Source organism: Carcharodon carcharias, chromosome 1 (assembly GCF_017639515.1).
Source record: "Carcharodon carcharias isolate sCarCar2 chromosome 1, sCarCar2.pri, whole genome shotgun sequence".
Lineage (NCBI taxonomy): Eukaryota > Metazoa > Chordata > Chondrichthyes > Lamniformes > Lamnidae > Carcharodon > Carcharodon carcharias.
The window spans coordinates 104879310-104905295 of record NC_054467.1 but is presented as its reverse complement, the minus strand read 5'-3'; the positions used below and the strand labels follow the sequence as shown (position 1 = coordinate 104905295).

The 25986-nt window shown below is 39.1% G+C and overlaps 1 protein-coding gene across 4 annotated transcripts; it reads right to left on the bottom strand.

The window, feature by feature from the left end:
* Window positions 1–1556: 1556 nt before the first annotated feature.
* LOC121281441 (N-acylethanolamine-hydrolyzing acid amidase-like) lies at window positions 1557–25986 on the bottom strand. Of its 4 annotated transcripts, XR_005943866.1 has the most exons (13): window positions 25737–25986; window positions 24174–24338; window positions 18324–18450; window positions 16634–16724; window positions 12826–12902; window positions 10870–11042; window positions 9648–9710; window positions 9467–9533; window positions 5823–5851; window positions 4596–4637; window positions 3484–3574; window positions 3277–3398; window positions 1557–2720 (listed from the first exon to the last, which is right to left on the bottom strand). XR_005943866.1 is itself a non-coding variant. In XM_041194388.1 (12 exons), the coding sequence occupies exons 1-11, from the start codon at window positions 25907–25909 to the stop codon at window positions 3505–3507; spliced, it is 1077 nt and encodes a 358-aa protein (XP_041050322.1). In that variant the 5' UTR covers window positions 25910–25986; the 3' UTR covers window positions 2934–3398; window positions 3484–3504. The 4 variants fall into 4 exon arrangements, 3 of the variants coding, with proteins under 3 accessions (XP_041050322.1, XP_041050334.1, XP_041050339.1); XM_041194388.1 differs by lacking the exon at window positions 1557–2720 and having other exon boundaries at window positions 2934–3398; XM_041194400.1 differs by lacking the exons at window positions 1557–2720; window positions 4596–4637 and having other exon boundaries at window positions 2934–3398; window positions 25737–25984.

Sequence of the window (25986 nt, the reverse complement as noted above, 5' to 3'; positions counted from 1 at the left end):
GTAAATTTTACTTAAGCATAATTTTGATGTGAATAATATGGCATCTACATATTTTTTATTGTTTATGGTATATGGTATGTCATATTCCAAGGTGTAATGATTTCAGGAATCATATTTGCTGAAATTCTCTTTCATCAGAGATTTATGAAATTTAGTTCTACAATATGTGACCTTCTGACAAACAGGGACGTGAGGAATCAGAAGGCAGCAAAGATTTTCAACCTCTAGATGGTGCCAGAGTTGTGTTTTTTTTTTAATTCTGCCTCCCTCGCCCCCACTCCACCCCTCACAGGGCCTCAGCCTGTATTTCTGCTGTTCTGGAGACCAAAATTCCTTTTGAGTGGTGGCACAGATTACTGGATCTGCAGCTTCTATGTTAGCTGGATATCAAGAATATAAACAAGTTTAGTTTTGCAACATAGTGAGGGGTTCTCTGATTCTCTCATAATAAAAATATATAACTCCTCACAGTTTTTAAAAAAAATGTCCACATTATTAAAGCAACACCCCAGTGATTATCATTTGTTCACTCAGGTTGAGTAACTTATTTCAAAGCCTCTCTGCCTTACATACAGCCTCTTGCCATTTTGCTGAGAATAAAACATTTGTTCTTGCTTAGAATAAAAAGTTTGTTCTTGCTTATCTGTACTTTATTTAACTCTACTCTCATTAGCCAATATTATACAACTTTCAAATGGAGTGAAATTGTAGATGCGAAAATTTATTTTTTCGAATATTTTACTTCTGCAATACCTCTTCCACTTTTAGAACAAAATTAAATGCATTGAGATGTTTTAAAAATTGAAGTTCAGCAAGAAGGAATAATGTTTCTAACTTCAGTTTAATTCTTAAATAAACAAAATTGAAACCATATGCACAGATCATTTGGGAAACTTTAGATCTAAAGCTACAAAATCTATGCACAAAAGTTCTTCTATGTACATTGTATTGGTGGTTCAGTGGTAGAATTTGTGCCTGCTATATGGGAGGCCTGGGGTTAATTCCTGGTCAATACAACTGTACATTTCATTTCTCACATCTAATCTTCCTGACTGCTTTGAAAGTACTTATCTTCCCAAATTATTCAGGGAAAAAAATTGTTACCATAATTGAAATATGTTGTTACAACAGCTCATCTGCTGCTAAAACCCTCATCAAAACTTTTGTTCCTTTGAAACTTCAGCATTCCAATTCTTTCCTAGCAAGTCTCCACTTCCACTCTGTCCTCGCTCCAATGAAGCTCAGTGCAAGCTCGAGGAAAACTACCTCATCTTTCGATTAGGCACTTTGCAGTCTTCTGGACTCAATGTTAAGGTCAACAATTTCAGATCACAATCTCTGCTCCCATTTTTCAGCTACTTAGGACCCTAAGTTCTTGAATTCTCTCTAAGTCTCTGCCTTTCTCTCTTCCTTTAAGATGTTACTCAAAACCTAGCTTTTTTTTAATCTTAAATGGCCTCTTTTACTTATGAAGAACAAATCATACGAGAAATGCAGAAACCACAGACAAATGTTTTAGAATAAACAAAAACAAGTACTTCAGTTTCGTGTTCAAATCCTCGCTTAGTATTTGAAAGGTTTAATAAATAGAATACAAAAAAAATTGTAAAAGGGCACAGGTTTCTCTTATTTGAGATGGTCATTACTTGCATTTTGTAGGACTGCCTTTGGCTGCTTCAACCCTCTGAGAACTCTGGAATCATCACAAACAATCCCTCTCTTGACCTCATGATGGAGGGAGGATCATTAGTGAAGCAGCTGAAGATATTGGGCTATGGATGTTTTCCTGAGGAACTCCTGAGCCTGCAATGATTTCTGTTTGACAATCACAACTATCTTTCTTCCTTCATGTCAGCTATGACTCCAACTACCTCAGGCTTTTCCCATTTGCCCCCTTGACCCCGGTTTTGCTCGAAATCTTTGCTGCCACCCTTGGTCAAATGTGCCTTGGTGTCGAGAGTAGCCATCTGCATCTTTCCCCTGGCATTCAGTTCAAATGTCCATATCTCAATCAAGGCTGCAATGAGTTCTGTAGCCAGTTGGTTCTGGCAAAACCTGTTATTGGTAATTAGATGTTGCTTGATGCCATTATTGATGACTCCTTCCCTTATTTTACTAATGATTGCGAGAAGGCAGATAGGGCAGCTATCAGCATGATTCGTTTTCCTGATTTTCTTTTGTGGACGGCATGTTTCTGGGCAATCTTCTATATTGTCAGGTAAATACCACTGTCATAGCTAGAGAAGCCTGGCAAGAAGATTGGGTGACTCTGGTGCAGCAGTCTTCAACATTACAGCTATGATGATATTAGAGCTGACAGCCTTTGTTGTGTCCAATGCATTCAACAGTGTCTTAATGTCACATGAAATGAACCAAACTGGCCATGTGGTGGAATCTATAATGGTGGGAATCCCAGGAGAACAGAAAGTAAAGGTATCCCCTCTGCACTTGTTGCACGTGCTGGGCATCACCATAACTGGGGATAGGCATGTTCGTGGTGCCTTCTCCTCCTGTTAGTTGCCAGCTTGTCCGCCGCCATTCTTGCTTTTCAACCATTGCAATTACATGGCAGCCAGAGCCAAAGCAGTACAAGACTATCTTCTGAAGGTGGTCTTTGCTTCACAAACCATACACTTGAACAAGGTCAGTGTGGTCTTGAGTGCATTGGCTGATAAAGCTGTGTCCATTGGCAGGTAGCATTCAGTGTGTTAACTTTCCACCTGTAATGTAGAACTGGACATTGCAATGATTGTTCTTCTGTAAATTACTTTTTTAAGTTTTAATCGCTACAGTGTGACTAAAATTTTATAGAAAAAAACTTCATTTATTTTACAAACAACCATTGGTTTGATAGAATTATGACCTGAGAGTTGTCACTTCCATATCCCTGCACATCTTGTAGGAATTAAAGTACATTCACAGTAAACGTAACATTCTTTAGACAATCCGATTTATTAAAGATTGTTAATATAAATTTTACATCTTCCAGCTGATTTGGCTTTATTGATACTGTTTGAATTGCCATCAATAATCAGGTAGCATTAAAATTTAAATCCAAATCTACTTCTTAAATGTCTGCGAATTAAAAAATTAATTGTTACTTGACAGTGTTTCATTCATATCAAAAGTAAAAATAGAAATCTCTTAGATAATAAAATTGCTAGGGATTTAACTTCAAATCTGTGAATTGCTGTTAACTTTCCAAACTAAATGCTTTGGAAAAGGTCCAGTAGAAAGCAGAGTAAACTCAAATGTATATGTCTGCAAGGTACGTACAACATTTGTAAAGGAGCATCATGCCAAGTGGAAAAACTGAAAAGTAGCACTCCAGTATTCTTTGATTGCTTTGGCTTCTACTTCAGTGCAGCAGTATAAATTTTTTGACTGTTACCCTTGGCCTATGAATAACAACATAACGATTAAAATACATAGACAAATTTGCAAAGGATTTCCAAAATAAAATTAGATCCGATCTTTACTTACCAACTTCCAAAGTGTTCTGTTTTAGGTCCGAACTAAAGTCCTGTAGTCATATGGTTGAGCAGCACACATTATTGTAGTATAGATAGTCAAACTAAAATTTAAAGATTGTTTTAGAAAACATCACCAAATGAATTCATCTTATTACACACACTTAATAATTACAAAACAGTATCTAGTTCACAGATACAACAATAATCAGGTTTAATTTATTTTTAAATTTTTGTAAAGACCACTGCACAGGAGGTACCATATTAACTCACAATGATACCATAATTACAATGTTGTAAAGCTTTGGAGAAGCTGTATGATGGTGCATACACGCAAGGAATTTCCTGCAGCTTAATAGACACTGCAACATCTCTGCAATAAAATGTCAACATGCAAGGGACAAAAAGTAATGGCACTAGCAGAAAATATATATATGTGTGCATGTGCCTGTGTGTGAGACAGACAAATATTAATATACAGCTCATGTAGCTTATGTTATTAAATAACTGAAGCAGATTAAAAAAGAACTGCAGCTATTAAATTGATTTGATATCACACACTGCAGGGCATGACAAGCTTCTATCACCCACAAGGTGGTACTCCCTCATCAATACTGTGTTGGGAACATCACGCCTACCCCTTGCATTATTAGTTGGGGCTTGCAGCTCAAAATCTACAGCAGGACAGAAGGTATAACCAAAGATTTTATGGCCCAAAAATTCCTCAGGACCTTTTACAAAGCATAGTTGCAGGAGGAGTGGGACTTCTGCTTGGTCATGTCCAGCATTGACTCTGCTGGAACTCACAAGGTTTTATCTAAATCCTATGCAAAACATCAGTGAGGCAGCGTTGGGAGAAGGCACAATTAAAAATCTGCAACTTCTTAAAGTGGCAGCAGTGGATAATTGATTTCTCCTTCAGCATGACTTCTTACCAAGGTATTCGTCAATCTCCTGTGACATTGCAAGTGTAGTCTAGATAGAGTATGATTAGAAGTAGGGGTCAATTGGACCAAGGCTGCGGATAAAATTCAGTTCCCACTTTTCAATCAAGTGTTCTGTCCTTACTTTCATTATAAATTTCAATGTCCACGTTTATAGAGGAAACTGATAATGTAAACTCACCGCACTAATTCCACTCTCCTGCCACGTGTGATACTGTTGCAGCTTCACTTGGGGAGTGTGTAATTACAATGTGACAAGTTAAAATAGGAGTTGCTAGTACTGTACAAATGTGAGCATATGAATTAATCATGAAACACTGACAGAAGATATACCCTGAAGCAAGATTTTTAGTATCTTACTAATGTATGGCATGGTAAGTTACAGAATATGCTCATTCTGCTGCCTGTTTCCTCTCTCTCTCTCTTTCTCTACTGCTCTCCCTTATGCTTCCTCTTCTTTGTTATCTGGAATTTCAGGTTGGAGATAGTTGGTGGTGATATTGCTTGGTGTGGTGGTGAAAGAGGCCAGCATGAGTTGCAGATTGCATGGGGTGGGGAAGTTGCAAATCGCATTTTGTTTTTCAAAAATATTGCCACAGCAAATATAGATACTTCATGTATCAGCTTATTTAATGGAAGGTTACACTGAAAAAAAATCCTCAAGCAAACGTTCTGAGCAACTGGTAAAATATCCTTCAGTTTGAAATCCAATAGGCTTTCTTTAGAGGATTCACAGGATAGAGATTGTCAGGGTTATTCAATTACTGGTGCACGGTTTATTACAATTTTACTGAAAAGACTTAGTTTTTCAAAATTATTCCCGCCATGTTTGACATCCGTGATGGATTGAGCAAATATTACACAGGCTTTCAAAAAAGATGTGGGTTATAAGGATTTATCCTAAAAAGTACTGTAACATATGGTTGAATATAGGCATAGGAAAGTTCTTTTTTTGCAAGAAACCAGTTGACCTAGAGTGTATGAAGTAAAATTGAGTTACTGGACCAAATGGCTCTTTCTATGCAGGGCCAATTCTGTGATATGGTTGGCAATAACTAGCAAGGATGTAGACAATAACATATAACATGAATTAGCAATAAATAAATGCCACTTGCATTTAGACATTACCAAAAGTACTTAACCCTTACCCCCACCGCCCATGCATTATGATTTCCCCAAATAACTGTATATGTTGACCTCCAATTTTTATGACTATAAACAACATGTTTATGCTAAAAGTAAGAAGGTTATATTTTGCAAAGCTTTTCAGTGTGACAGCAAATTTGGAAACCTATTTCTGTCATACTATTCTAAATGCCTTTCAGTACCTTGGGCAGTGTCCCCTATAAAGTTCATCAAAATATTCACCAAAAATATTTCAAAATATACATTTCAGAGCAATACTTACTCATTTAATACTGGTTTAATAGAGAGAACCTGCAATGTAAACAAGACACTATTAGCAAAATGCTGTAAATGCTGTACATCTGAAACAAAAATAGAAAACAGGTTAGTTAGTATCCTTGGGGCAGGATTTTCAGCTCAGTGTGCAGGCGCACGCCCGACACACATGAGCATGAAATAGCGTGCGATGATGTCGGGCGAGCATCCGGATGTCATCGCGCATTCGCACAATATTTTGGTCGGCAGACACACGCAAGAGTCCCGCCCGCTGCGCTCGCTCAACGAGGAGAGAATCCTCCCTTTGGAGAACCACAGATAAGTTAACATTTTGCATACTGTTCCTTCAGAACTGAAATAAACAAGAGGTGGTCAGGCATGTAAAAATCATCACATAAAAGGGAGGGGCATGTTACATCAGAAAGTAATAAAACACAATAAACTATGAATGAAATGATGCAGCAAATGACCGATGTCAAGTAATAGGCTGAAGCTTTAAGGCATTAAAGAAATAAAGATGCACTAATCACTAAGGAAGTGACGGACTTGTGCTGTGAAATTAAAAGTGGTGTAAAGAAGATGGCAAAAATCTGAAGTGACTTAAGTCAGCATTAAGCCTAGTCCTCCTAATAACCAGTAAAAAGATGATATATTTTTCTCAAAGCTGGCATTGAGCTTTGTTGGAACAGTGTATGAGGTAGAATGGCAAAGGGGAAGAATTAGTGGTAGCACAAGGTTGCACAGAACAGAGGTGTTCAGCAGGGCAGGTACCTAATCTTAATTTGGTTTTCCTCAATGTAGAGAGAATCATACCATAATTATCGAATACAGTAGCTGTTTCGCACGGAAAAAGTGTTTGCAGTGCTGGGCAATTGTGTGAGGGGAGGTGAATCAGCATGTCTTGTATCTCCTGTTGCATCTGGGAAGGGAAGTTGGAAGCAGAGATGTGCAGGAGTGAATTAAGGTGTCATGGGGGGAATGATTCTCCGGGGAGCTGAGGAGAGAGGGGAGTGATAGGTGTATTTGCTGGTTGGATCGTGTTGTGGGTGACGGAAATGCAGGAAGATGATCTGTCAAATGCGGGAGCTGGTGGGATGGAGGGTGAGGATCCTGGTGTTTCTGTTGCAGCTGAGAGAGGAAGGAAGAGGGTCAGGGCAGCAACGGGGAAGGCAAACAGCTAGGTTTAGAGTTTTGTTGCCCACATCAGAGGGGAATCCTCAGCTGAGGGAAAAGCTGGACCTTTCCAAAGTTCTGGTATGGAAAGTACAGATCTGCCATTTTCACCACCTACACCAAGATTCTACCACCAATCATATCTTCTCCTCCCTCTATTTTCCAGAGGGACTGTTCACTTCATGGCCACGTTCACACCTTAGTTCACTCATTTCTACTTGCTCGTCCATAGAAAATGAATGAGATGCACGTGTGCTCATTCATCTCCTCTCACAGCACTGTCCAAGTTCCAATCACTCCTTCCATATGAGTTGTGATTGACACACGTTTCCTCTAACCTACAGTAATATATTTTCTGTTCATGGTGTAGTTTCCTCTACGTTGTTGAAACAAAATCCAGGTAAGCCAACCATTTTGAGGAATATATCTGTTTCATCTGCGACTTTTGAGTTACCTGTGGTTCACCACTTTGAACTTCCTGCAATTCTCACTCAGACCTCATCATTGGCTCTGTACACTGTTGCAACAAAGCTCAACATGAGCTCCATGAACAGTATCTAGCTTTTTTCCTATACGGTCACAACCCTCTGGTCATAACGCTGTTTTCAAACTTTAGCATATCTTCATTTTCAAAACTCTTACTTTATATCACAGGCTATTTACACATCCTTTGTTCCTTTAAAGTCTTAATGCTTCAGGCTATTTCTGAGAAGAGCTATTACATTATTTCAGTCATGATTGCTCTCTGTGTTTGGTCTTTTATTCTCCAACCATCCTGTTTCTGATTGTATTAATGTGCCCATCTGCCTCTTACTTTTGAGTTCTGAAGGAGGAGCTGTAACTGCTGAAACAAAAACTTGTCTGTACAAATGCTGACTGACGTATTGTCTACTTCTGGCATTATCTGTTTTTTGTTTCCAGAACACACGAATCACTGGTTAAAATTATTAATATTCTTAAAAGCACCAGCCTCCTTTTTGACCCCCGCAGAGATTTTTTTCACATTCATCAATCCTTTCTCCTGGGCCTGACTGAACTCATCAATCTTTTGAAATTTCCCATTCTGATTCCAGATAATTGTGACTGATTAAAATAAATATCTCCCCAAGTATTTTGTAGAAACAGTTTACGATGTGATCTCAAAAATTCAAATAATTAATAAAAGCTTGAGAAACAGATCGAGAGCAACCTGAAATCTTAATATTACTTTACTTTGTTAATTTAATTACAGTATAAAGAGTGGCTATTAGAGAGTTTTTACTCCTATGTGTCTTAGTCTCTACCAGAATAACCCATCATCCGGTTGTGTAAAACTTCTGTCATTTATCTTTTGTTTATCCATTGTTACTTCACATTGCTCCCTTCTACACATACTCATGTCCAACAGAATCAGCCTCTTTCTTGTTCCCTATCCAAAAACCCCCATTGACTGGGTCCTGTTGTTCAAATTACTGGGCAGGACACTTTCTGGTTGGCCTTCAGACTGGTGGTCAGTAAATTGAATCAGATTACATCCTAGCCTGGCTGAGGTCTAGGCACAATTAGCTGGTCTGCATGGGAGAGTATGAAAATGTCCCAATTAAATAAAATACAGATGGGGGCTCCACCAGTGGTTCAGTCAGTTAAGGCAGTGAGTCAGAGGGTTATACAGACCATCAAGGTCCTAGATTTGTTAATGAGTCTGTGCTTTTGGATGATTTCAATTGGGTTATTTACAAAGGTGCTACAATTGATCTTAGGTGAAGGGGTAAAAGGAACTGGTCAGTGATCTGATCCTGATCTCTATTGCTAGAAGTACAGGTGGACAGATAGGGGTATGACAGTTGCGTTAATGGACAAGCAATCTAGCAGCCTGGAATAATGATTCAGAGAATGTAAGCAGTTTGAGAATTTGACTTCTGTTTGAAAGAAAATCCAGAAATAAAAATTTCTACAGTAAAAATGACTGAATTAAACTGCTGAATTTTCATTAAAACCAAAAGGTTCATTGAAATCCTTTAGGGAAGGAAATCTGTCATCCTGATCTGGTTTGGGTTATATATGACACCAGTGCCATGTACAGTACTCTTAAGTACTCTTTGATGTTGCCTAGAAAGCCACTCATTTATATCAAACTGCCTAAGCAGTTCAAGAAGGCAGCCCATCACCACTTTATCAGGGCAACTGGGGATGGGCAATAAATGCCTGCCTTGCCAGGGACATCTACATGCCAAGAATTAATTGATCAAAGTACTTGATGCCTTTGGAACAGTAGGTCGGTGTGCAGTCAATGATTTTCATAGAAAAGGAAAAAGTAAAAAAAAAAAGAAATTTATACAGATAGGAGAGTAATTGATACCACAAATATTCTCCTTGTCCCTCTTCCGCTTTCTTTCTCCTTTAACTGACATTTACATGTTATCATTAATGTTAATTCAAGATGTTGACCTTGCCAATAAAATAAATTAAGTAGCAAAGTTAGATTCCACTGGCATTCACCTTAAACAGTGCACGTAGGTTGATGTCATTTTGTCCTGTAGCATTGAGAGCGTGGTTAGCTGGTGTTCTAAAGAAAAGAATGCAACATATAAAAATCAAAGCACTATGAAAAGCAGAAGTATAAGTCCAATTTTTTTATGTGTAAGCAACTGTGCAGATTTAAAGGCCTTAGAATGTTCACCTTCGGTCATCGGATGAGGGTGGGGCTTTCCAGTGATCATAGTTTGTCTCCACTCTGTACCACCTAAGTAAATGAAGAAATGCAAAACTCACCACAATATATGCACTCAAGATTAAGGTGAATAAAAACAAAAGCAATACACTTGCCTAGAAACTGAATATGGTCGTAGAATTATTAACATAATCCTATCTAAGCCCTCAATGCAAAACTTATGATTCAGCCAGAACAATGAAATGGCTATGTTTGATGCCAATGCACTGGGCAGCTGAGTTATAGTCTGGAAACCAGGAGGCCTGGATTTCTTTGACCGTCTTTGTGTTTTAACTCCTGCCAATGTGAAACAACTTCTCAGATAAAATTAGGAAAGGGAAATAATAAGTTGGGCATTTAATGTAATATAAACTGTTATATGAATGTTGTTCTATAATAATGTAATTGCATGTGACCCTAACTCAGTCCATCGTTACAGCTTCAACGTATAATGTTAAATAAATTCATATTTTACATTTGTCGAATTTTAGAATCGTGTTTCACAATGCAGTCCCGAATATTGTGAAAGAGATTGACCCCGATGGCTATGAAGCCGACCTGTGAACCCTCTCCTCCATATACGCCCCATCACTGACCCAGCCTTGACCCAGCTCTTCCTTCCAGCCACAACATTAATCTCACTGTTCCTCGGCTGCAGCCTTTACTGTGGCCTTCCATGCCCGGCACGCAGCCCAGAGCTCTGAGGGGGAGTTTTCCCAGTCAAGGGGAGGGGGTTTTGTGTCCGTGTGGGGTGTTAAATTCAAACCTGTTACATTGTCCCACCAGACCGACAGGCATGATGTCATTGTATTTCTGCACAAGCGTGGACTAGTGCGCATGCGCAGTCGGGTATCAGTGGCCATCTTGCGTTGGCAGGAGACAGTGCAATGAAATACATAACCCTGATGCAAGCACACAATATTCCTCACATATTTATATTTTTCAACATTTAGCACATTGAATATTTCAATGAAATTAGTACTCAATATGTTAACACACATTTTAATACACTTAATTCCGATCACCATTAAAATCATTTTGTCAATTAAAAGCCAAGTCCACAAAATATGCCATCTCTAGTATTTACTTTTAGAAAACATTACAGTCAAAATATTACATTATGCTGGTGGCTGTTTTTCACTGGTAGTTAACCAACTTAAATAGGAGCATTATTCGTATATTTGCTACTTACTGTCCTTTCTTAGGCATCAAAGGCCAGATGTCAACAGGTCCATTCAGATTTCTTGTTATAATCACGCCTTCAGTTGGTTTAACTCCACCTAAAATGTAGTATACATTTGCAGTGATTGGGGAATTGGCCAACTTCATCAAAGCTGCTTGAAAATCCACAGCTTCTACAAGGGTCTGAGGAAATGAAAAACAGTGTTTTTTTTTACATCAGTTTGTCAATTCCCCTTTTATTGTCATTGCCCTTTGTTTCTCCACCAAACCCCTCAACCCAACGCCCCCTTCTGACTGTAGATGACTCTTCCTGCCAAAACATCTCCTTAGGTTGCAACAGGTCCATGAGCACAGATCAATTTTTGACTATTTGTGAAGTCTAAAGTGTTAACTGGTAATGTGAACAATTAAAATGCTTGATTTCTAAAGTACATGTCAGCTTTTCTCCCATTTATTCAACTGTCTTATGCTACGGAGATTTAGTTATATTACTATTAAATAATTTTTCATCCTCTTTATAACAAATATCAGAACTAAAGCCATATGTATCAGCTTTTGTTCACTGGTGGAACTCTGACCTGAATTAGGTGGTTATTGGTTCAAGTTCCACTTCAGGGGCTTGAGCACGTAATCTAGGCTGGCACTTCGGGCTGGATTTTCAGCCAAAAAACCTCCTCAGCAATTTAAAAATAGCAGATGGGATCCAATTCTGGGATTCCCACCCCATTCCCAGTACCCCAATTTTCACTGGTATGGGATAAGGGTGTGGGTAGCAAGCCCACACCTGCACTCCTGACCTGGCTGGCTCCATTGTGGGGGTAGGCATCTCCTAGCACTCAGTAATTTTCATGGATGACTCATGGTTCACGGTCCCTCAGGAGAGTCCCATGGCCCCTTGCAGGCTCCATACCAACTAAATGGCAACTCATGCCCCCACCCTCTCCATGACCCTTTATAGCATAATGAGGCTTGGCTGAAAGCCCAGCCCCATAAAGGATTAACTCTGTTTACACAACTGAACAGAGGTTCGGACATTGCTTGATTGACAGCTTTACGAGGATACAATAAGCTATTTTTCTGTAATATCCTTTGTTAATGACTCAATATTTATTTGCACAATGTTCAGAGGTGTCAAGTGCTTAAAACATCTCCTCTTGATAGTTTAATGGTCTAGTTGATTGGCACTTTTATAGGGTTGTAGCAGCAGCAATTCTTTTCAAAACAATTATGAATGGGTGTTTTTTTTAAAGCAGTTTCACACATGCCATAGTTACTGTAGGGTTCATTGGTTCTATACAGAGAGTAGGCCAAGTGAATGGGCATGGAAGGGCTATGCATTGGCATGGAGAGCATGAGGGGCCATGAGTTGGCATGGTGGCAAAAGAGTGGGGATGAGGTGTGAGGGGTGAGAGCCAGAGGGTCTAATATGTATCCAAATGACTGGGATGAAATCCCAGAGAACCAAGGCGGGCTGTTCAGCAATTGCTCACCCCTGTGGCCACCTCCAATCTACCTCTGGGGGCAACAGGCCCAACTCCAACCTGTACCCACCTCCTCGAATGAAAATAGTGGGTAAAGGGGGGCCTTTATACTGATGCAGGTATGCCAATAGGGAAACTTCCCGACTTGAACTACCCGCTTCGGTAGCAACCCGGCTCTTCAGTACAGTACTAAGGTTGTGCAGCGTAATACCGAGGGAGTGCTGAACTCTTAGAAATCTCAACTTTCAAATGAAATATTAAACCTAAGTTCAGTCTGCCCTCTCACATGGATGTAAAAGATCCCATGGAGCTATTCACAGAAGAGTAAGGGAACTTTCTTGGTGCCTTGGCCAAAATCTATTCCTCAAGCAACACCATTAAACAGCTTATCTGATTGTTAGTATCAGTTCTGATCATGTGACCATGCTATACATAAGGATGCTCATCAACAAAGCATAGACAAAATGAAAATGAAAATTACTTACATCTCTAATAAGCCAGCTAGGAGGAAGATTTCTTTTCAAAAGAGCGGCGATTATAATTTTCCACCATTCTCCTCTAGCTTTAATAAAAAAACAATTATATACGCATCATTCTGAATTCTGCATAATGGAGTCTTGTTTGAGCCACATAGCTAGTACAATAAGCTAATACATATCGAAATGCAGGCAAGTTGCAAGAGATTTACACCAGGACCTCTCGGCTATTAAGTAACTTGTTATGTACTTCTTTAAACATCATAATTACCCACAGCCAAGTACTAAAATATAATTCCAATAAGCATCTGATAGAGTGCAAAAGGCATGAAACTGGGTTGTGATATTGCAAAGGGTTCTACTCTGAGACTGCTTTCCTTCCTGGTGTACAATGAATTTAGCGTCAGTCAGTGTAAGTTGCTATGTTTTAGTTTAAAAAGTAAGAATTATATTTTAATTAGGAAAGGATTAGATGATATGGAAAAGCAGAGAAATTTTGGGGTTCAAGTTCGAAAGACATCAAAAACAGCATCACAAGTAACATATTAAATATCTAATGTAATTCTGGCTAACCTAGACCCATCCACAGAGGCCGGTGAATTGTGATGGTAGCTGCTCCAAATGAACAGTGTGTGTTGTAAAAATTCTCACTAAAGACACTTGATTGGTTTGCTCACATTTTTGACACTGCTACTTTTAAAGACAAATTATAATTTTAGCTGAGTTGAAGAGATCTTTTTATGCCAATCATAACTACCAAAGCCAATGTGTTTGGTTGCTCTTCCTGTAGAAAGTTCATCCAATCCAAACTCTGTTCCCTCGCCACCAACTCCATCCTTTTGCCTGACAACGGTCTGAGTTTAAACCAGACTGTTCACAACCCTGGTGTCATATTTGACCCTGAAATGAGCTTCCAATTATATATTCATGCCATTACTAAGGCCACCTTCTCCCACCTCCGTTGCCCAACTTTGCTCTTGCTTCAGCTCATCTGTTGCTGAAATCTTCATTCATGCTTTTGATACCTCTAGACGTGACTATTTTGATGCAGTCTTGCCTGGCCTCCCGTTCTACCCTCCATAAACCTGAGGTCATGCAAAACTCTGCTGCCCGTGTTCTAACCTGCACCAAGTCCCATTCACCCATCATTCTTGTGCTCGTTGATCTACACTGGCTTCCAGTTAAGCGGCATCTTGGTTTTAAAATCCCCATCCTCACTTACAAATCCCTCTATGGCCTCACCTCTCCCAATATCTGTAATCTCCTTCAGCCCCACAATCCTCTGAGATAATTGGTGATCATCCAATTCTGACCTCTTTTGCATCCCTGATTTTAACGCTTCACCATTGGCGGCCTCGTTTTCAGCTGCCTAGGCCCTAGGCTCTGGAATTCACTCCCTACACTTCACTCCATCTCTACCTTGCTTTCCTCTTCTAAGACATTTCTTAAAACCTACCTTTTTGACCAAGCTTTTGGTAATCTTACCTAATATCTCCTTACGTGGCTCGGTGACATATTCTGTTTTATCATGCTCCCGTGAATCACCTTGGGATGTTTTAATATATTAGAGGTGCCATATAAGAACATAAGAACTAGGAGCAGGAGGAGGCAATTCAGCCCCTCGAGCCTGCCCTGCCATTCATTACGATCATGGCTGATCTCATTTCGGACTCAACTCCAATTTCCTGCCCTCTCCCCATAACCTTTCAACCCATTACTAATTGAAAATCTGTCTATCTCCTCCTTAAATTTATTCAGCATTCCAACATCCACTGCACTCTGAGGTAATATAAATATAAACTCTTGTTGTTATATTCATTTTTCCCTTGGAACAAAATTGTTCTAAACACGCAAGTCATTCAAGCACAGTGGTATAGAACATAAAAATAGATATGAATACATCAGTTAGTAAACTTCAGTAAGACCACAGCTGGAGTACATTATGCAGTTTTGAGTTCCATGGCACAGAAAGGATGTTACGATGTCAAAAAAGTTAAATATAGATTCACCATGATTCTGCCTGATATCAAGAAATACAATTGTGAAGAAAGGCTTAGATGAGTGGTTGGAGGAAAGGGTGGTAAAGATTGACAAGGACAGGGCAGGCACATGGACTAGAACTATTGAAAGATAAACACCAGGATGATCTGGTTGGGCAACTGCCAGTTTCTGTGTTGTACTTTCAGTTTAATTGTGTATTACTGCATATATTGTGATGTTGTCCCAATGATAGGCAATGGAAAAAAGGAGGAGCTCATTGGAGCCAATTCAAAAGATCCAACACCACTAGAGTTCAAATCACGATTTAAATAAAACAAAACTGCTGTCTGCAAAACTAAGAAAAACATGGCAATATTAGCTTCACCCATAACTATTGTGCATGTTACAGACTTGATGTGTTTCACAGATATAATCTTATTCATGGCTGAGGCAGCACTGATAAAAGCTTGACATACAATTTCATATTTATCAGTATGTTTCAGCTTTAAAATATACCCAGTCCATCTGCTGCTCTCTTTTAAGATGCTCATAGGATTAGTGCGACTTAAACCAAGGAATAAAAATTGCATGGTCTGCATTGTTACCAGATATGCACATTCTTGGCAGCTGTGCTGCAATGCATAGAGCCTCTCCCTATTCATTTCCGACTTATTGGCAAGATTCTCCAGTGGAGTTTGTACCTTCTGTTCTTATGGTGGCATGTTTTACATTGTCTTACATCATGTAGGACTAGACCTCTAAGCTACATAGTTTTACAGGAATATCTAAATGTTTGTTTACCACAGAAGTTAAATGGGTTTTCTGGAAAAAATATGCTCTTTTATTCGATTTTAACAATCTTGAATATTTCACCAATGTCACAGAGTGCAAAGTCATTTAAATCATTTAATTATAGCACTGCTTTGTGCTAAATAATTTGAGGGGTCTTTTTTTAATAGAATGTACAAAATTATACAATTTCAATATAAGTATTATGGTATGCCAAAACATTGGTGCATTTAATCCCAATAGAGTCAGGAAAAATTAGATCTATTGAGTAGAAACCTTAACCATATTCTAAAAGGTGCTGTATTCATTGTTGTTTTTGTTGTTTGTATATGCATAGCATAAATAAGCAGGTTCATGGTGCTGAACAAAATCCATGGGGCAAAATCCACTGGGCTTAGCAAATGCTAATAGGATGCATGTAAAATAGGTCGCTCTAATGTTCAGATGATTTTGATAATATTTTTCAAATAGTGTTTACAAGGCTTTGTTTAGTCAAATATGACACATAATGGTGCTAACAATGTTTTCCAATGTGGCCATTTGTAGATAGTTTCCACTATCTACCATTATTTGTAGTGTCTGGGAATATCCCATCATTATAATTTTGAACAATGTTACTAATACTGCCGTGGCCTGGTATAATTCTGCTTGTTAGAACCATGGAATTCTTCCCATGCTGTGGGAGAACAAAAACAGACATGTTTTGGAATATAAAAATAAAATACTGCGGATGTTGGAAATCTGAAACAAAAACAGAAAATGCTGGAAAAACTTAGTAGGTCTAGCAGCATCTGTAGAGAGAGAAACAGAGTTAACGTTTCAAGTCTGTATGACTCTTCTTCAGAGCAGGAATGTAATGTGATTAAATCTCTTTTACAGTCTGTGGGATTAATGCACATTAATCCAAACATTTCAAAATTAACATCTTGACATATTTATCAAACTCCCAAGGTAATTTGCTGTATCAGATTTAAAATGTGATAATTGGCAAAGTATCTAAAGAGCAGCACAGGTATATTAACTCAGAGAACCAGAAAGTTCAACACACCTCTTGCATTCCCTGAAATGGTAAACTTGTTTGGACTTTGCCCAGTCCATAAACCGACAAAGCCAACGAATGTCGTCCCTTTGTAGATGATCTGAATGAAAGATTTTAATTAAGATAGACACACAGTTCAGATTTCAGCAGCGAATGAAACAACATTTTGCAACAGATTATGAGCTATCAGCTCAACAAAAAGAACTAAACAGCTCATCAGCAAGGAAAGAAATGTTCGAATGCAGTGACTGACTGACTGAATGGCAAGGGAGAAGAAGTGTAAATTAGGACAAAATAATTAACATATTAGCTTTTGCATTGTCCTGGTAAAGTGTGTTGCCTGTATTTAATTCTATCTCTGTCCGCAATGAAACAAATATATCTTCCAGCAAGAAAAATAATTAATACTCAAGCATTTTCACAACCAGGAACAATATGTCAATGTTATATACATATTATACATTGTAGTGTTAACCATGCCATTACGGGTAAAATGAACATGAGATGATCATGGCTATTATAGCTTACAAGACAAACAGCAATGTGATATCACTGGGACGATTAGATTAATTAAATGCAGGTTAACAATTTAGGCATTATTTAGGCTATTCCAAACTACATTCATACAAGCCCATCTGAAATTCAATTTTTGATTCAGCTAAACATCCAAGTTAAAGTCTAGTGCTATCAGTCTGTTTTAGGCTATTCAAAAATTTTGTTTAAAAGAAGTCTCGATTGTTCCATTACTTGAATAGATGTGTATCTTGACTGTAGAGGCCTGCGTTTAAACATAGTTCAGATGGATGAATAAACTTCTCTGATCTCTGCTGGATCCCAAGTGAAATAACTCAGTTACAAGTGGACACAAAATTGCTCAGCCTTCAACAGAAATTGTACCAAAATATCAACGCTATGCAGCAACAACATAAGAATGTTTGATGTAGGAAGTGGAAAATTTCACTATTTAGGCACATTGCTGGGCAAGGGTCAGAAGAGCTTTTGCTCTAACCTAGACATAGTATATCTAAACTTGAGGGGTTTGTTCCCTAGTACTCACATTCACAATGGAATTATATTCTGTAACAGGACAGAAACAAGCCATTCAAGCCTATCAAGTCTGTTCCAGTGGTTTCCCTCTGCCCCAAACACATTTAATGTCACTTTGCTTGCTCACTTTCTGGAACCTTGAATATTCGTCTTTTTCAAGTAACTAATTCCCTTTAAAACTCACTGACAGACTCTGCTTCAATAATTATGTTTGACGAGGGATTTCCACGTTCTAAGCACTTTCATGCTAAGAATCTTCTTTCTAACTTCCCTATTAATTCTTTGCTTGTTCATGGGATATAGGCATCCCTGGCAAGGCCAGAATTTATTGTCCATCTCTAACTGCCCTTGAGAAAGTGGTAGTACTTTAATTCGTGCTTTCTTATTACCCATCTCATTGACCAATGCGAATAATCCATTATGATTTACCCTCAAGCTTGAAGATCTTTCAGATCACCCTTTAACCTTCTCAAGTTTAAGAAAAAGTTGTAATTTGTTTTAAGTCTAATTTCTGAATCTTTTCCACTGATGAACAAAGAAATTCTCAAAATTTATCTGAAAAGTGCATTTTAGTCCTAGCATAGCAAAATGAGAGGTTCCAATATCTTTTTATTTCTAAAATTCCACCTTGTAATTTTAATGCAACACCTACCTGACCATTCTTAACAAATTGTAGGTCAACTGTGAGAGATCTTAAAATATTGCTGAATTCAAAATCCAAATTTCTACCGTGGTAAATATTTCCTCTTGAATCTTGAGCAACAATGCTAGTGCAAAAGCTGAGAACAATAACATGAGTTACACATCAGTTCAGAGTCCAAACTTTTCAATAATGACACAACAACATGTATTTATTTAGAGTCTTTAATGTAGGAAAATGGCCAAGATCCTTCGTAGAGATGTAATAAAAAATATGATGCCCAAGCAAAAGGATATACTGGGATACATGGCCAGAAACTTGCTCAAAGATGTGGTTTTACCACGTTTTAAAGGAGGAGAGGTAGCTATAGAGGTAGAACTATTCGGCCAGAGTGTGGGAACTGGCCATCAGTCAGTTATGGTGGGCAAAGGGAGGGGATAATGCACAACAAACTGGAGTCAAAGAAAGTGTCCCTTTTACTTGGAGTGCTCAGAGTCCATTTTATTTTGATAATTCGTAAGTATTTCCCTACAAACAGGGTGATACAAAGACAAAGTGAGAACATAAGGGCATAAGAAATAGGAATGAGTAGACCATTCGGCCCCTCGAGCATGCTCTGCCATTCAATAAGATCATGGCTGATCTACTTGTCTTTTGATTTCTACATTCCCATCTATCCCCGATAACCTTTGGTTCCCTTGCCTAACAAGAATCTATCTACCTCTGCCTTAAAAATATTCAATGACCCCGCCTCCACCGCCCTCTTAGGCAGAGAGTTCCAAAGTTACTCAACTTTCAGAGAAAAAAATTCTTCTCATCTCTGTCCTAAAAGGGCAAACCCTACTTTTAAAACAGTGCCCCCTAGTTCTGGACTCACCCGCAAGAGGAAACATCCTTTCAACGTCCATCTTGTCAAGGCCTTTCAGGATCTTGTATACTTCAATCAAATCACCCCTCACTCTTCTAAAATCCAGTGGAAACAAGCCTCATCTGTCCAATCTTTCCTCATAAAACAACCCACTCATTCCAGGCATCAATCTAGTAAACCTCCTTTGGACCACCTCCAATGCATTTACATCCTTCCTTAAATAAAGAGACCAAAACTGCACAGTATTCGAGGTGCAGTCTCAGCAATGCCCTGTATAACTGAAGCAATAACATCATAACTTTTATGTTCAATCCCTCTTGGAATGAAGGATAGCATTCCATTAGCCTTCTTAATTACATACTAACATTTTGTGACTCATGTATGAGAACACCTAGATCCCTTTGCACCTTAGAATTATGCAGGTGTTCTCCATTTAAGTAATACTCTGCTTTTTTGTTATTCCTGCCATAGTGAACAACTTCACATTTTCCCACATTAAACTCCATTCGTCAGATCTTTGCCCACTCACTCAACCTATCTATATCCATCTGCAACTTCCTCATGCCCTCTTCACAACATACTTTCCTGTATACTTTCCTACCTATCTTTGTATCTTCTGCAAATTTATCTACCATGTCTTCACTCCCCTCATCTAAGTCATTGATGTAAATCGTAAATAATTGAGACCTCAGTACAGGCCCCTGTAAGGTACCACTCCTCACATCCCGCCAATCAGAAAAAGACACGTTTACTCATACTCTCTGCTTTCTGCCAGCCAGCCAATCATCTATCCATGCTAATATATTACCCACTACACCATGCGCTTTTATTTTCCATAATAATCTTTGATGTGGCACCTTATCAAATGCCTCTGGAAATCCAAGTACAGTACGTCTACCCTTCATCCACTGCTAGTGTTATTCCTTCAAAAAATCCAATAAATTGGTTAAACATGATTTTCCTTTCAACAAAATAATACTGACTCTTCCATATTGCCTTGAGCTCTTCTAAGTGCCCAGTTATAACCTTCTTAATGATTGATTCTAATAACTTCCCCATGACAGATGTCAACCTGAGTGGCGTATAGTTTCCTGTTTTCTGCCTCCCTCCCTTCTTGAAAAGAGGGGTAATATTTGTTACTTTCTAGTCTGATGGAATCTTTTCAGAATCTAGTGAATTTTGGAAAATTAACACCAGCACATCGACTACTTCATTAGCTGCCTCTTCTAAGATCCTAGGATGTAGTCCATTGGGACCTGGAGACTTGCCAGCCTGCAGCTCCATCAATTTGCTCAGTACCGTTTCCCTAGTAATTTCAATTCCACCAGATTCCTTTCTCCCAATCACCTCCTGATTTGCAGCTATTACTGGAATGTTTTTTGTATCCTCTACAGTGAACACAGAAGCAAAATATTTGTTCATTTCTTCTGTAATTTCCTTATTATCTACTATTAACTCTCCACTATCACTCTCTAGAGGACCAACACTCACTTAACACCTGCTGTCTGTCTGCAAGAATGACCCAAACCTCCCTGTCGCTTGCCACTTTAACACTCCACTCTACTCTCTTGCCCACATGTCTGTCCTTGGCTTGCTGCATTGTTCCAGTGAAGCCCAACGCAAACTGGAGGAACAGCACCTCATCTTCCGACTAGGCACTTTACAGCCTTCCGGACTGAATATTGAATTCAACAACTTTAGATCTTGAACTCCCTCCTCCATCCCCACCCCCTTTCTGTTTCTTCCCCCTTCCTTTAGTTTTTTCCAATAATTTATATAGATTTTTCTTTTCCCACCTATTTCCATTATTTTTAAATCTTTTATGCCTTGCTAGTCTTTCCACTCCACCTCAACTAGAGCTGTATCTTGAGTGCCCTACCATCCATTCTTAATTCGCACATTTGTTTAGATAATATCACTACCTTCAACACCTCTGTGTTCTTTTGTTCTTTTGTCTGTGGCATCTTTTGATTATCTGCTCCTATCATTGCTTGCTTGTCCCTACAACCACACCGCCCCCCCAATCTTAAACCAGCTTATATTTCACCCCTCTCCTTATATTCACTCAGTTTTGTGGAAGGGTCATGAGGACTCGAAACGTCAACCCTTTTCTTCTTCGCCGATGCTGCCAGACATGCAGAGTTTTTCCAGGTAATTCTGTTTTTGTTTTTACTCACTTTACTTACCCTTTCCCTTTTTAAATACCTGTAGAAATTCTTGCTATCCGTTTTTACATTTCTAGTTAGCTTCCTCTCATACTCTAATTTCTTTCTCCAGATTAACCTTTTAATCATTCTCTGCCATTCTTTATATTCTCTCCAACAAAACACTCACCTTTGCAGTGTTGTATGCTTTTTCCTTGAGTTTGATGCTTTCCTTAACAACTTTAGTTAACCACGGATGGTGGGTCCTCCCCTTAGAATTTTTCTTTATAGTTTTCTGAATACTCTGAAATATCCCCTTAAATGTCTACCACTGCTTCTCTATTGATCTGTCCTCTAGCCTAGTTTCCTAGTTCACTTCAGCTAGCTCAGCTTTCCTCCCCACATATTTGCCCTTATTTAAGTTTAAGATACTAATCTTAGACCCGCTCTTTTCCCTTTCAAACTGGATGTAAAATTCAATCATATTGTAGTCGCTGCTACCTCGGGGTGCCTTTACTCTGAGGTCATTAATTAGTTCTGTCATGTTACACAATATCAAGTGTATTATAACCTGCTCTCTGGTTGGTTCCAGAACATGCTGCATTAAGAAACTATCGCAAAAGTATTCTAAGAATTCCTCATCCAGGCTACTACTGCCAATCTGATTTTTACAGTTTATGTGTGGATTAAAATCACCCATGATTGTTGCTGTTCCTTTATCACAAGCACACAATACTTTTTCTTGAATACTTTGTCCTACACTGTGGCTACTGTTAGGGAGCCTGTAGACCACTCCTACTAATGACTTATTTCCCGTACTATTCCTCATCTCCACCCAAACTGATTCTACATCCTGATCTCCTGAATCAAGGTCATCTCTAACAATTGCACCACTGTCTTATTTGATTAACAGTGCTACCCCTCCATCTTTACATGGCTTCCTATTCTTCTTGAATGTCGTGTACCCTTTAATATGAAGGACCCAATCTTTGTCATCCTACAGTCACGTCTTCGTAATTGCTATCAGGTCATATTTATTTACTTCAATGTGGGCCATCAATTTATTTACTTTGTTATGAATACTACGTGCATTCAGATAGAGAACCTTCAGTTTTATCTTTTGGATACCTTCATAATATCTATTCTTGACTGTTGATGCATTCTTAGGTTTTTCTCTCTGCATCTTCCCATTCTCTGACCCTGATTTCTCATATTACTATTTTGCTCTCCTGTCTTGACTCTACACCTTGAATTGCTACCTCTACCCAAGCTTGATCCCTCACCCCTCTTGTTTAGTTTAAAGACCTCTCTACTTGCCTTGCAATTTGCAAGGACACTCGTCCCAGCATGGTTCAGGTGTAGACCGTCCCAATGGTATAGCCCCCACTTTCCCCATTACTGATGCCAGTGCCCCACAAACTGCAACCCACTACTCCCACACCAGTCTTTGAGCCACGCATTTGTCTCTAATCTTATTTGCCCAATGCCAATTTGCATGTGGCTCAGGAAATAATCCAAAGATTATTACCTTTAAGGTTCTGCTTCTTAATTTTGTACCTAGCTCCTCATACTTTGCAGAATCTGTTTCCTAGTTCTACCTATGTCACTGGTACCTACATGGACCACGACAACTGGATCCTCCCCCTCTCACTGCAAGTTCCTCTCCATCTGCCCTGAGCAGATGTTCTGAACCCTGGCACCAGATAGGCAACATAGCCATCTGGACTCTCACTCTTTGCTGCAGAGAACAGTGTCAATCCCCCTCACTATACTATCCCCTACTACCACTACATTCCCTTTTGCTCCCCCTGCTTGAACGGCTTCCTGTACCACATTGACATGGCCAGCCAGCTCATTCACCTTGCAGACTTCGCTTTCATCTACACAGGTTGGGAGCACCTCAAACCTGTTTGCCAATTGCAAAGTCTGAGGCTCCTCCACTATTATCTGCTCCGCCCTATTACTTGCCTCACTGACAGTCACATCCTCCTGTCCCTCACTGCTGGCCAAAACAGATATCGCTCTTCTAAGAGGTGTGACTGTCTTCTGGAACACAGTATCCAGGTGTTTCTCCCCCTGCCTTAAGTTGCGCAGTATTTGCATTTCCAGATCAATAACCCTGATCCGGAATTCCTCAAGTTGTTTACGCTTTCTGCAGACGTATTTGTCATGGATTGCCTTGGTGTCCAAAAACTTCCACACCTCACAGCTGCAACGTAACACATTCTAACTTATGTTATTTAGTTAATTTACTTTAATTAATTTCTTCCTATGTATGCCACCATTTACTGTTTTTATTGAATACTAGTACCACTGACAACTAAAGGTTATATGCTTCTTAACTACAAAGTATGTGTTTTAGATGTTTGCTTAAATAACTTTATTTTTATTGTTTTGTTAATCTTTATTTTTTGTGGTGAGGAAGGTTAGTTGCCTAAATTTTCCAATTGTTATTGTTTTAACACTGCTGTTAATCCATTTATACGGGTCAATGTTGATCTTAAAATAATACCAACTGGAAGATTTAGGTCAACGTAAAGTACCTTTACAGGGCTCAACTTGTTCATATTGCAATGTTTTCTTCACTGTTACATTGCAAGGTATTTGTTCTCAGGCCATTAGTATTATCTGGTCTTCTAATAGGTTTTGCTTGGAAGACACCAATGAAAAACAAGTGTGAATGTTCCGAGGTAAATTATTCCTGAGTGACTACAGATCCAACCACTATTTGGATAATAGCATCTGACTGTGTGACTTTCTTTGTAGGGCAAACTAAAGTAGCTCAGGTGTAAAATTGATCAAAATTTAACGGTTTGACTGTTAAATAGTTACATGTTAAAGAATACCTACCCAGAAATTTCATAAACAAGATTGATAAGAAGTCCATCTCCAAGGCTTATACCTAGGGCTTTACTTATTCCTTGAATTTCTGCTTCGTAGGGTTGTGGTAACATGTGGCCTAGTTGGGTTGCTAGCTGTTCAACAATGGGAATCACCCACTTGGGGGCAACAGAACTGTAACATAAAGATTCGATTGTTTCAAGGACATTTGTCATTAATTTTGTTAAAGCAGTTGAAAAATATACATGTATGAACAATTACATTTGCTAATCAAAACAGCTTGTTCACAAATAACAAAATATTAATCTACAAGTATTTCAAGATACCAAGCACAAATGTTTGGGAAATACTGAATGCATAAAATTTACACGCTGGACTAGGAAAGTCTGTCAAGGCTCAATTATCTTCTGGAGCAATTTTTTCAGATCGAACATAAAAGTCTTGTTCTGAAAGACGAACTTCTGATTAGAAGATGGCAAATTCAGTTGGATTTCATATTTTTGCAAGCCTTCTAATATCAATTTCCTGTGGCAGGCAAGAAATGGTGCCACTGTTAGTTAGACCCATGTTGCCTATTTAATATTGACAATACCAAATAGCTGGAAGTGCAAGATGGAAATAGCACATCATACTCTATAGGGCATCTGAGATCTGAGTGAACAGGGCAAACAACCATACATCTCCTTAACCAGTCAGATTGAAGGGTTGTGAAATTTACAGTGCAAATACTGAAAAGGAAATGTAAATGTTATGCCATTTGTGTATAAGTAACGGCCAACACAATTGGCCTTGCTGTTAGTTTGTCAGCATTATTTCGACATATTGCTGAAAAAAGACACATGCTGTCTTCTTGCACTCATCAGGACAATTCACAAGAACACCAAATTGTAAAGGAAACAACAATTTATACTGCATGAGAGGAGTGCTGACTGGTTGTGAGTGGGGGGGCGGAGGGGGAGGAAAGTGTGTATAAGGGAAGGGGTGACATCGTTGGGCAGGCGGCTGTGCAGTTTTGGGGCGACAGCCCTATTTAAAAAGTGCAAGTCAATAAACTCAAGACAGACCTTAAACAGCGTGTCTTCAGTTTATGATTAAAATGGTAAGTGGCTTCCATGGATTTACACTCGTCATTTGACCTAGTGACTGTTGCAGGAGCCGAGACCGGAAGGTGTAAATGATCCAGCGTAAAATGGGAAATGGGCAGATTAAATAAAGTCAGCGGCGGACACATCCTCTCCACCGCTGTCTGAAAGCTATGGGCCATTGGGGCGACACACTCACTCCGCCAGTAAATAATACTAAACAATATAACCACTCGGAACAAACCTAGAGACTGCAGGAAAGTAAAATCAAAAGCACAAGTGAGAGTTTAGGTACCAGGTGTAAAACATACACGAAAAATTACACTGGAAAGAAGAACCCAACAGAAACAAATGGGACAACATCAAAACAAAACTCCTATCAACAGAAATGAGAGAGATCAGAGTGGCTGAATGTTCCAGGTATAAAGACATGACCATGAAGAGAATACACAAAGCATCATTGCCGGGGGACAGCAGCCCCTGTCCTCACCCGATAACCTGGTGCACGATCCGCCGTAACTGCGTCGCATCGTAATGTCTCAGCACCGGCTCCCAACGCTGGTAAGGCGGCATCTCTAAACTCACATTGAAACGCGGAGGAGAGAAATCCCCCCGGCCTCCGGGCAATAAACAGAGTGACAGCAACTGTAAATAGAGCAACATTTGAAACAGGGACAGGAACCAGTGTGGATTAACCTCTGCTCAGCAACAGGGAAGTCACTTTAATGCTCAGCTTCCAG

What these genes read in the sequence shown, in the direction of transcription:
- LOC121281441 (XM_041194388.1), bottom strand. Translation starts at nt 25,909, where the DNA reads ATGTTGCTCTATTTACAGTTGCTGTCACTCTGTTTATTGCCCGGAGGC. An exon ending in ATCGTGCACCAGGTTATCGG is followed by an intron (nt 24,339 to 25,736) that starts GTGAGGACAGGG and finishes TTTATGTTACAG; the next exon opens with TTCTGTTGCCCCCAAGTGGG. An exon ending in ACCTACGTGCACTGTTTAAG is followed by an intron (nt 5,852 to 9,466) that starts GTGAATGCCAGT and finishes TTTACATTGCAG; the next exon opens with GTTCTCTCTATTAAACCAGT.